A 13127-nucleotide genomic window follows, 5' to 3' on the forward strand; every position below is an offset into this window, starting at 1 on the left:
TTGCGGAGAGAAAAGTCATGCTTTTCTTTCCTTTTGACAGCTTTTAAGTTCATTTTTCCCCCAGTAAGTACAGTCAAAAGTACTCTTTCAAAATGAGAATGAGGTAGTGTAAGGATGTAAATTTTTCCTTGCATTAAACTCAAACATTTTGTATAATGTATTCTGAAGACGGGAAATATCAACAGGATTTCAATGTTTATTGTAGCTCTATTTTATAATGACCACGAAACTAAACAAGCATGCAAACAAAGGAAACAATCCAAAATTTCAAAAAGAGAAGAAATAAATGTTGCTACAACATTTAGAGAAATAGCAGATATTAAGATTCGATGGCTTAAAATATTACTCAGTAGAAAAGAAATAGATTCTTTCATGCTAAATAAAAAAGACTGGATTATTTTAACCAGATGATAAATCATATATAATTCAATGAAAAAACCATAGAAAAAACTTAAAATTTTACCAAGCACATAATAATTATGTTACTCATAAAATTATACTAAACAGATTTTTTTCCTATTTTTAACAAGTCTATAATTTATCATTATTTGATAAAAAGAAAAAAGAATCTATCTATCCATCTATTACCTATGTATTGTAGAATGATGACTTCATACTTCCCTAGATTGGCATTAATGATTATCGTATCCATTAGGCACATTTGTTCATTTAGATTAAAATTAAATACAAAATTCATTTATTCAGCTTCATTGTTTGTTGGTCATAGGGCTTGAACTCTGGGCCTGGGCACTGTCCTTGAGCTCTTCAGTTCAAGGTTATCACCCTACTCCTTGAGCCACAGCACTACTTCTGGTTTTCTAGTGGTTAATTGGAGATAAGAGTTTCAAGGACTTTAGTGTCCCAGTAGGCTTTGAACCGTGATCTTCAAATCTCAAATCTCGGCCTCCTGAGTAGATAGGATTACAAAAGTGAGCCACCGCGCCCAGCCCCAAATTCTTAAAACTCTAGTTACCTATACTGTAGTTACTGACTAACTGAATTGGACATTGCAGATGTATAACATTTCCTCATTATAAAAAGTTCTAGTGGATTTCTTTATTATCACTAGTTCTATTGGATTTCTTCCTTATCAAAAGTTCTATTGGCTATATCACGTTGGCTCCTCTGTTAGGTCATCCCAAATAATTTGTGAACTTCCACCATGAGTTGACTGAAATGTTAAAGATGTTTTGGACAACAGCAAGAGTTTTTTATCTTACAGCATTCACACACATTGTGTGTGACAGAAGATCCCAAAGTCAGTCATCGACTGATTAGACTCAAATAATGTCCTTATATCTCAGCTTTGTTTGACAGCTGTCTGTCAGTATTCCAAGTAGAGAAGAAATAGGATGAGATTTCTCTAGTCTAACACATTGAATTTCCCATCTAGAGACAGATAATGCTGCTCATGACTGTTGTTACTTGTGAGTTGCCATTTTTTATTGTGCAGGCTACTTGAGAAGGAAAGGTTTCAGGTATTTGGTGACAGAGCAAGCTGTTGCCTCATCTGAGTTAAGACAGGATGGACAAAGGAAAAGTCAAACATCTTGGCCTATTGAAAACCTTTCCCTCTGGGGGATAGAATGTGGTACGTCTAAACTCTTGAGAGGAGTATTTTCGTATAGATTTTTGTAAAGAAAAATACTTCCCGGAAGTATTTCAGAGAATAGATTATCTCTAAACAGTGTGGCAGAATAAAACTTAGACAGATTAAATGTATATTAATATCTATTAAGGGAGAAAAGGGGGCTGAGAGCATTGCCTAAAGGTAGAATGCTTGTCTAGCACGCGTGAAGTCCTGGGTTCAATTCCTCAGTACTACATACACAGAAAAAGCCAGGAGTTATACTATGGTTCCAAGTAGGAGAGCTAGCCTTAAGAAAGCTCAGGGACAGGGTCCAGGCCCTGAGTTCAAGCCCCAGGACTAACAAAATAAATAAATAAATGAATAAACAAATAAAGCAGGAAAGATGACAGATCAAGTAAATGATGTAGTTTAGACAGATGTTCCTGATTTTATGCAAATCTCTTACAAGTTAGATGTTATGCAAATTGAATTTGTGTAAATCAATGTGCTTTGGTGCACTAATGGTTTTAGTCCTTAGGGTGTTAGTAATATTTTATAAAATTTTTGTTTTGATGGGAAATGTTCATGGTTGATGAAATCTATCTAGCCTAACTTTGAAAACATTAACAGTGATGAAGAGCTTCACAGATACTTTTATGAGCAAATTTTATGAAGAATCAACAATGTTATTTATTCTCTCCCCCTCCTCCCCAGCATCACAACACTGAGGAAAGAAATGGCAGTAAAACAGATTTCTCAGGAATTCACTTTCTCAAGCCATATCAGATTGGCTTTTAAAAGAACTTGATTTACTGATTTTTTTCACTTAAGTGTCAGAGTTTAAGCCCTACCCAGCACAAAATAGGATTTTGGAAGGGAAAGGCAGTGTGGGGAGTTGTGGAACATAATAAAATAAAGCCCTTGTTGCATAGTTAAAAAAGATTGTTTGTATTAAGTTGCTAAACCATTCCTGAATTAACTAATTTTCCACTGCCCTTTAAAGCAGTTTCCATGACTTACTTGTTAGACATTGAAGTGTGAGTAGTTGGGTTAAATCACTACCAACTGGACCAACAGAATAGTTCCATTTGGGTTCATAATTAGCATGTAAATCTCAGCTCCCATAAAAAGCCTTCTATCTCCAGATAAAAATATTTTGATCATATACCAACGAAACCACAAATTATCCACACCCCTCAAAGTTCTGTTCTTGTTAACAGTGGTAGGCCTCAACTATTTACAATGGTTAGACTCCTGGTTAAATTTAACTTTTTTGTCTGATGATCCTAACAATCCTTTGAAATGATTTATACAGATAAATTTGGATGTGGCAACTGAAACATTGATGGAACAATTATTCTCAAAAATACTATATTCCAGTCAGATAGATTCAAGAATCCTGCGTTAAGACACTCCCCACACATGTGCAGGAGAAGTGGAATAAGATGCTTGTACTCATTCAGCAGTTTGGCAATAAGTTATAGTGGAATCTTACAAGTACAAAAACAAAAAGGAAAACAATGCAAAAATTCCCAAAACAAAACACTTTCCAGAAAGGATGGCATTTTCACAAATATAGAAGTAGAGCATTACCTGACAAGTGAGAGATTTTAGCGTTCTCAGAATCTCAATTTCCCAAAATATTCTCATATTTGGGGAAATAAGCCCTAAGTTGTTACAGCATGCCTCCTGCACATGCTATATTTAGCCAGCATAGCCTATAAAGGCAGAATGACCATGTGTTTTTAAGTAAATCTTTCGCTGACCAATGCTTTTTTCCCCCTTAACCATCTGTTTCATTTTTCTTATTTTTTAAAAGACTCATCTGATTCAATTTAACTTTTAGTTTTGACAAGTAACAAATACTGACTAGCTTCCAGATTTCTCTAGTACAAGGTTTTTGGCTCATAGAAGTGGTTAGTTCTGGGATAGAGGACATGCTGTAGCAGAATATAGGCCCTTAGTCAAAGCTTTCATTGCTGTTTGGGTAGTAAACATCCAACAATCCCTGAATTTATTGGTTTCAGAAATCTGATTTATTTTATTTTATTACTGTGGGCCAGTCCTGGGGTTTGAACTCAAGGGCCTGAGCACTTAAGGCTAGTGTTCTACCATTTGAGCCACAGCCCTACTTCCCACTTGCAGTAGTTAACTGGAGATAAGAGTATTACAGATGATCCTACCTGGGCTGGTTTTGAACCATAATCCTCAGATCTCAGCCCTGAGTAGTTAGGGACAGAGGCATGAGCCACCACTGCCAGGTGTGAATTCTTTTAAAATATTTTAGAGGGTTGGGAGTTTAGCCTGGTGATAGAGTGCTTGCCTAGCATGCACGAAGACCCGCATTCCATTCCTCCGTACCACATACATAGAAAAAAGCTGGATGTGGTGCTAAGGCTCAAGGCCGTGAGAAAGTCCAAGGATAGTGATCAGGCCCTGCGTTCAAGCCCAGGACTGGCAAAAAAATATATTTTAGACACTGTAAAGGGAGGGGAGGCTTGAGCAAGATCTCAGAATCTATTGGTCTTAGGACAGGCAAAGGCCTAGTTTGTGACAGAATTTCACTTAATTGCAAGCTTCACACCCAGACAGGAAACCTCATCCCTGATAGAGCATCCCTCATTATGCCACCCGGCTCTTCTTCACTTCCTTTTCCTTCCTCGCTGCTTCCTTCTCTTTCCTTTTTCCCTCTGCCCCATTCTTTGCTTTGGGTATCTTAAAATAGAACTCTGAAAGGCATGGTCTTAAAACTCTTAAGTAAATAGCTCTAGACTTGTCTTCAGCACCAGCTTCCTGTCATTTGTCTGTATTTATCTATTAGGTGTTTTCAGTGTTGAGGGTTCAAAAAAAATGATGCCTTGACACAGAATACCTTGTCAAGGACTTTGAACTGAAAAACTTTGGAAGGGTCTCAGAAACAAAGTCTCTCTCTCATTCTTTTCTACCCTGTGTCAGTAATCCAGCACTGAATACTGAGTCGTTAGTAAACTTGGCTCATTGAAAACTGGGTAATGTGGAATTAGTCCTAGTCTCGCCACATTTCCATAGCAGCTCAGCATCACTTAGATGGACACAAATGCTAGATGGACACACACTGTGGCTTATCACTTGCTCACCTTCCTTTGGGTACTCCCTGAACTAACAATTTCCAGATCAATGTAATATAATTCATTGAAAATGCAGTTGTCATAACATGGAGTGGCTATCATAACACAGAGTTATTGCTGGGGCTCATTTGTAAGACCTATAAGAAGACGTGCAGAATACAATCAATAAAGAGCAAACAAGGAAAAATCTAGGTCCTTGTCTGGGCCCTGAAGGCTCACTCTGTTCTGGATGAATGTTTCCCTGCTCAAGAGAAGAAGGCACTTCCTTAGAAATACCCAAACAGTAATAACGATTTTGTTATCCTTGTGTCTGAGACACGGGGGGTTAAAAGCTCACATAACTATAATCTCTATAATCCATTTCAAGCTATGCCACAGCTTGTTTAATCAGCTCTAGTAATGGACAATTGGAAGATTCCATTTCTTAACAATGTATAAACAGTATCGGGAAGAGCAATGGCAGATGTATCTTATGAATCCTTGTGAATCATTGTGTTATTTTATTTATTTATTATTTATTTATTTATTAATTTATTATTTATTTATTGTCAGTCCTGGAGTTGAACTCTGGGCCTGGGCCCTGTCCCTGAGCCCCTCAGCTCAAGCCTTATCCCTTGAGCTACAGCCCCATTTTCAGTTTTCTAGTGGTTAACTGGCAATAAGAGTCTCACAGACTTTAGTGCCTGGGCTGGCTTTGAATCATGATCCTTAGATCTCAGTCCTCTGAGTAGCTAGGATTACAGGTGTGAGCTACCACACCAGGCTTACTTTTTTTTTTTTTTTTGCCAGTCCTGGGCTTGAGCTCAGGGCCTGAGCACTGTCCTTGGACTTTCTCAAGGCCAGCACTCTACCACATGAGCCTCAGCACCACTTCCGGCTTTTTTCTATGTATGTGGTACCGAGGAATCGAACCCGGGTATTCATGCATGCTAGGCACACACTTTAACCACTAGGCCAAACTCCCTGCCCCTTACTTTTTTTTTTTTAATGATAAATCGGAAGTAGAATTAGTTTCAAAGTGTATGTATAGTTGGACTTTATTAAGTATAAAGGTAGCTAAATTATAATCAAATATTACATCAGTTTACCCTCATATCAGAAGCCATTTTATGAGAATCCTTATTTCTCTACATCTTCACATTTTTAGGGTAATGTTCTACACATACACATATATATATGCTTATATATACCTACATATGTGTGTATGAATATATATATATAAATATGTCTTTAAAAGGTCAGGGACAGCATCGAGGGACATCTAGGCCCCGAGTTCAAGCCCACGACTGACCTAAAAATAATTATATACAGAAAGGTTACAGTTGCAAAGTCAGATAAAAAATACTTTGTGTGTGTGTGTGTGGACACTAGTCACTCTTCCCTCTCTCATTCCCAGCTTTTCCTCTCCAGTGGTATAATTCATTTTCAACATAGTGTCTAATGAGCACCATGGCTGCATTTTAAAGATTAAAAAATAGAATGAGAGATGATTTAAATGAGCAAACATTTTCCAATCCAACCCCAAAATATAGATATAAAAATACCTTATTCTCGCTGATGTGTGCTTGTGACAGATTGAGAGAGAGAGAGATAGAGAGAGAGAGAGAGAGAGAGAGAGAGAGAGAGAGAGAGAGAGAGGGAGAGAGAGAGAGAGAGAGAGCGAGAGCGAGAGAGCGAGAGAGGGAGAGAGAGAGGGAGAGATGGGGGGTGGTAAAGAAAGATAAGCAAACCTCATACATGTACATGAATTAGGCACTCAAAAAAGATGGGAGAAGGGTGTGAATTAACTCATACACTGCTAGGGCAGGGTGTAGGATAGGCCTGTAATCTGATCAGGAAAGTAAATAACATCTCATGAGTCAGCAGCAACTAGACAAATTCATCACCTGGTCCCACAACTAAAATGGACAAAGGCCATACAGGCTCTACTGTACCTTGGTTGGCATGGGCTTTTTGAAGGAGATTTCAGCCTGGATCCACACACCTCTTGGGGATTCGTGCACAGACCAGATCTTCTCTTGAACCACATGGTTTTCTTCAAAGATATAGACTGCTAGAGTGTCACTCATTTTCAAAAACCCATAGATGGCATAATGAAAACGCAGACAATACTGCAAGTTTCCTGGTAGGGAGGGACCATAGAGCCTTCCAATGTAGCCAGGCTGAGATGTAAACTTAGTGTTAGCCAACAAGTAATACCCTGTGGACATAACAAAGTATTTAGTGTAAAATAACACGCTACTCCAGGTTATTAGGGAGGAAATTAGATTCAGTTTTGTAGTGGGAGGTACACAGTGACTATTCCCATTGACCTTTAAAGGCATTTCTAATGGTTGTGGTTTAAGTGACAGGAAAATCTCTATTTGCATCTGTTACCCCCACATAAACTTCATAAACCAATATAGATTTCCTGTGGCACAGGCCTAGATTCTGGTAATCGAATTAAGGGCCATCCTCTTCAACCAGGTATCAGTGGCTCACAACTGTCATCCTATCTACTCAGGAAGCTGATACCTCAAAACTAACTCAGGGAGGAAAATCTGTGAGACTCTTAATCAGCAAAATGCCAGAAGAAGAAGTATGCCTCAAGTAGTTGTATAGCAGCTGTTTTGTTTTTGTTTGTTGTTTTGGTAGTTTATTACAGAATCTTATGGTCTTTCCTGCCCAGACTGGCTTAGAATCGTGATCCTCAGATCTCAGCCTCCTGTGTAGCTAGGATTACGGGGGTGAGCCACCAGTATCTGGCTTAGATTATTTTTTAAGAGCTGGTGTCTTCGTAAGTATGGAATAATACTGGCCCAAAATGCATGGATGCCATGTAAAATGTCCCATGTGGATAGACTCTCAACTCACCAATGCCTGTAGTATGGTCACCAACCCGATACACGTTAGGCTTTACTTTTACTCGGGTCCAACCAGGGCCTTCTTTATCTTGGTAAAATTTGCAGAAATCTTCCTCAAAATTACAGCTTGCTTCCATAGCACTGAAAGGAAGCTCTGAGAAATAAGAAGCAAAGTAACCATCAAACCCCAGGATCTCTAAAGACAACATCAACCAATTGACAGATCTGGCTACATTTGTATCTGGGGAGACCCAGACAGAAAAAACTCAGTGAAATATTTTTACCCTAATGGTAGGCTGACAAGTTAGCAGAAATCAGTTGTTCCAACATGACAGGGAAATGGTTCTCTTTGGGAAGGGGAGGAAGGAGTTCTGTCCACATTCTTGATGAGAATAAATAAGAATTAACTTTAAAAGAAATTTTCTTTCAGGATGTAAAGATTGAGTACTTATCACATACTTCTTCACAATTTAAAATGCATAGAAATAATAGTTAAAAGACAGTAAGATGGGGCCGGGAGTTTGGCCTAGTGGTTAAAGTGCTTGCCTAGCATCATGAAGACCCAGGTTCGATTCCTCGGTACCCCACATACATAGAAAAAAGCCGGAAGTGGTGCTGAGGCTCAAGCGGAAGAGTTCTAGCCTTGAGAAAATCCAAGGACAGTGCTCAGGCCCTGAGCTCAAGCTCAGAACTGGCAAAAAAAAGACAGTAAGAGAAAGGGGAAGGATTTTGAGGGACTCACGTTCTCTCAAGACCTATATTTTGGAAATAACTTCCAGAAATATTTTTTTCTTTTCTTTATCAGTCTCTGCGTCAGAAGCAAAGGCTCTGACTTTTTGTTTGTTTGTTTTGCCAGTCCTGGGGCATGAACTCAGGGTCTGAGCACTATCCTTGGGCTTTTCTCAAAGCTCTACCACTTGAGCCACAGCATTACCTTTGGCTTTTCTATGTATGCGGTTACCCAGGAATCAAACATGGGTTTTTGTGCGTGCTAGGCAAGTACTCTACTACTAGGCCAAACTCCCACTAGCCACTGTCTATTTTTTCCATATATTTTTTATTGTAATTAATAGAAGGGCTACATTATATTCACCAGATAAAGGTGCATCACTTCACAAACACTGATACCCTTTCTCATGTCATGGTCCCCATTTCCCTCCCCTGACCCCGCCCCTCATTTTGTTTCCCCCCCTTCCCTATCCAATTTCAAATAACCAAATAAGCATATATATATATATATATCAGATAACAAGGTGAAATATTGTAACAGTATGAGATAACCAAGGGACAGCAAAAGAGATGAGAGATAACATAGTACATTAAGGACAACAATCACTCATTATATGGCTTTTGTTTCTATATCTTTACTATATGGCCTTATGTATCTAGGTTTTGCTCTATTGTAAATCTCTGCTAGGAGAGCCCAAGGTTTCTACTGATTATGACAACAAAGGGAAACCATTGAGCCTATGTTTCTTTGAGTCTGGCTTACTTCACTTAATAGGATTTTTTCTAAGACTTTCCATTTCCTTACAAATGGGGAGATGTCTTTCTTTCTAATAGCAGCATAGAATTCCATTGTGTATAAATACCACAGCTTGTTGATCCACTCATCAACTGGCCCCTGTCTATTTTTAATTGGTGTTAGTAGTAGGAGTTGGTCAGCCCTGGGAAAAATCACACTCAGTAGAAATGAGATCAAAAGTCATACTATATCTAGAATCCAAGCCACTCAAGAGGCTGAGAACTTAGGATCATGGTTTGATGTCAGTTTGGGCAGAGGAGTTTCCAATTAACTACCAAAAGCTGGAAGTGGAACTATGACTCAAATGGTAGAGCACTAGCCTTGGGTTTCAAAGACTAAGGACAGTACCCAATCCCTGAGTTCAAGTTCCAGGACTAATAAAAAAAAAAAAGACAATAAATCTACCAAAACAAAATAAAGAAAAAACTTTTAAAGCAAAAAGAAAAGAAAAACCTTGAAAGTAAACAAGGACTACTTCTTCTCACGATGCCACATTTAATTACCACGCAAAGATATTTCTGATACCAACTGTGATTATGGAGTGGGTCAGGGTGGATCAGGGAACGGGGCTTTGAACTCAATATCTGGAGCTCTCACTTGGCTTTATTTTCTTATTTTTAAATATAATTTTATTGTTATTATTAAGGTGTTACACAGAGGGATTACCATTTCATAAGTCAGATATTCGGTACATTTTTTAAAAAAAGAAGCAAACCTTTATTATGTTCACTGCTTATTAGCCTGTTCTTTTTTTAATATATTTTTTACTGTAATTAATAGAAGGGTTACATTATATTCACCAGATAGAAGGTGCATTAATTCACATACATTGACACCCTTTCTCATGTCTTGGTCCCCATTTCCCTCCCCCCCATGCCCACCCCTCATCTTGTTTTCCCCTCTTCCCTATCCAATTTCAAATAACCAAATATAAATATATCCCATATATCAGATAACAAAGTGAGAGACTGTAACAATATACGATAACCAAGGGACAGCAAAAGAGATGAGAGATAACATAGTACATTAAGGACAACAATCATCCATTATATGGCTTTTGTTTCTATATCCTAGAGGTCCTTTCATTTAGTGTCACACTGTATGGCCTTATGTATCTAGGTTTTTTAGCCTGGTCTTTTATGTTTATTTGAGAAAACGCACATCCTTGTAATTTGAGTACATTTTTTTTTTTTTGCCAGTCCTGGACTTGAGCTCAGGGCCTGAGCCCTGTCTGTGGACTTTCTCAAGGCTAGAGCTCTACCACTTGAGCCTCAGCATCACTTCCAGCTTTTTCTGATGTATGTGGTACTGAAGAATCAAACCTGGGTCTTCAGGCATGCTAGGCAAGTACTCTACCACCAGGCCAAACTCCCAGCCCCTGAGTATATTTTTTAAAAGACAATGTCACTCATTCCTTTACTTTCCTCAAATTTCCCCCTCCCATCCCTACCCACAAATTATGTAGTGTCTACTGAGTAGCATATTGCATTTGTTCACCCTTTTTCCATCCTTTTCTATATACCCTCTTCCTTTTACTCTCCTCACTTGAGGCCTGCCCTCTCTCACTTGATCCATACCTCTACTTCTGGCTTTTTAGTGGTTAACTGACGATAGAAGTCTTTCAGACTTGTCTGCTTTGAACTGGGACCCTCAGAAGTCAGCCTCCTGAATAGCTAGGATTACAGGCATGAGTCATAGACACTGGGCTATGATTATATTTTCTTTTAAAAATATTCTATTTTAGAAGTACAATCTGCAGTGTGATAACAAGAAAAATCTCAAAATCACAACTAATGGGCTAAATCTTTTTTTTCTGTTTTTTTAAAATTTTTTATTGTAATTAATAAAAGGGTTGCATGATATTTTCCAGATAGAAGGTGCATTAATTCACATAAATGATTGTTGTCCTTAATGTACTATGTTATCTCTCATCTCTTTTGCTGTTCCTTGGTTATCTCATATTGTTACAGTATCTCACTTTGTTATCTGATATATTGGATTTATTGGTATTTGGTTATTTGAAATAGGATAGGGAAGGGGGGAAAACCAAGACAGGGCGGGGGTGGAGGGGAGGGTAATGGGGACCAAGACATGTGAAAGGGTATCAATATATGGGCTAAATCTTTATCACTCAGAAAATGGCTTCTTTTTTTTTTTCCCGCAGTCCTGGGACTGGAACTCAGGGACTGAGCACTGTCCTTAGGCTTTCTTAATGCTAGAGCTCTACCACTTGAGCCATAGCACCACTTCCAGCTTTTTTTTTTTCTATGTATGTAGTACTGGGTCGTCATGCATGCTTGGCAAGCGATCTACCACTAGGCTAAACTCTCAGCTCCTCAGAACATAGCTTCTATCCTGAGGCAGTATTTGACCAGTGAAGATATCCCGGCTGACCTGTCTGTGACTGCCAGTAAGCAGAGATGGAGGCAAGGCCTAGTACTTCTGGCTTGTTTCCGAAATGTGGGTTAAGTGGTGTTCACAAGTTGAGCTACTGAGAGTGTCAGGGACACACTCAAAGCCTAGGGAAGAGTGAGACAGAGGCAAGCCCATGAGCTTCAGTTAATCATCACTGAAAAAAAATTTTTTTTAAAGAAAAAGGAATGAAAGCCCCTTGAAACAAAATTACCAAAAAGCATCATCATATAAGCTTTAGTTAATTACTTGCTTTCTGACATTTGAACTGCTGAGCAATGAGAAGCTTTGAAGATAATTTAATTAGCTGGAATCTGCTGCAGTCTGCAGAGAATAATTGGAAGTGTTTCTTGTCTTTTCCTCGCCTCCATCAAGTTCATGGATACAAACTCAGCATCATCAGCTCTCTAGCTCTAAGGGTGCTTATCAGCCCTTGCAGTCCTAAAATACATGGGTAAGAGTGTTGCTTTTACTTCCTATGAACCAGCCTGAAGGCTGGTGGAAGTATGGGTGAGAGTCAGCCACAGATTTAGGAATCATCATGATACAAGGGGCTGGGTTGACACCTGCTATGAAACAGGAGGGCATATACTCTTTGGATTGCAAGATAAAGAATGAAAACTAAGGAATTTGGCTTCCAGAGACTCAAAAATATATATCATAGGTTCTCAAAGGAAAAAATAAAATCGGACATTGATGATTAATGCCTGTAATCTTAGCTATTCAGGAAGCTGAGATCTAAGGATCACAGTAAGTCAGTCTGGGTAGGAAAACCCATGAGACTCATCTCCAGAAGTGGAGCTATGACTCAAGTGGTAAAGTGTTAGCCTTGATTAAAAAAAACTTGAAGGTGCTTAGGCCTGGAGTTCCAACCTTGTTCTGGCACAAAATAATAATTTAAAAAATAAAGGAGAAAGCAGGCTTTGGTTGTCACATTCATAAAGGCAAAGTCCTTTGCAAATTTCAGTCTGACTCTTGGTCTCCAGGAAATAAGGGACCTTATGAAAATTAGATAAATACTATTGTCTTGTGACTGAACATTTCCTTGTCTCATACTCCATGTTATGGCTTTCAAAGACTTTAATTAACTCATTAATATTCCCAAATAGTTCTATGAAATAGGTGGGACTCCTTGCAACACAGCTGTATAGAGCTATTTCTTTGAGACTCTAAACAGGGTCATATAGCTTACAAGGTAAAACTTGGGATGTGACTCTTGAACTATGTTATGTTTTTGAACATAACCCTGTAATGATACAATGGAAGCATTCAAAAGCCAAATTAGTAGAGTAAGATGCTTTGATGGATTTTCCTGTGGACAGGGGGCTTGATGTGGGTGGGCTGTCTTTTACAGACCGAGGACTCATTCTTTTTTTTTTCAGCAATAGACTACCAATGCAGTAGGAATGAGCTCCCTTTTCAATGTAAGGTTAATTCTGTCTCCTCCCAGCTACTTCTTCACCCCTCTCTCACACAGTACAGACAGTAAGTAAACACATATAGAATTTGGAAATAGAGGGTCAAGGTAAGTGCCGAGTAAGAGAAGAGAAACTTCCTAAAAATAATCATAAAGAGGTTATGAAATTACTACTAATGTACTATTCACTTATGCATTAGCTCTGGTTCAGAGAAGTCAGACCACCAAGGTCAAGTTCAAAAAATTATTTCCC

The 13127-nt window shown here is 38.6% G+C and overlaps 1 protein-coding gene across 1 annotated transcript in view; it reads right to left on the bottom strand.

Moving 5' to 3' along the window:
* The window catches only part of Mamdc2 (MAM domain containing 2), a 121674-nt gene that overhangs the window by 22585 nt on the left and 85962 nt on the right, over positions 1 to 13127 (bottom strand). Inside the window, exons 8-9 of the mRNA XM_090329669.1 lie at positions 7531 to 7674; positions 6612 to 6877 (exon numbers count right to left, since the gene is read on the bottom strand). Of these exons, the coding sequence (XP_090185795.1) occupies positions 6612 to 6877; positions 7531 to 7674 (410 nt within the window). The remainder of the gene's footprint in view (positions 1 to 6611; positions 6878 to 7530; positions 7675 to 13127) is intronic.

Source organism: Megascapheus bottae, chromosome 3, assembly GCF_031878675.1.
Source record: "Megascapheus bottae isolate mThoBot1 chromosome 3, mThoBot2.hap1, whole genome shotgun sequence".
Taxonomy (NCBI): Eukaryota; Metazoa; Chordata; class Mammalia; order Rodentia; family Geomyidae; genus Megascapheus; species Megascapheus bottae.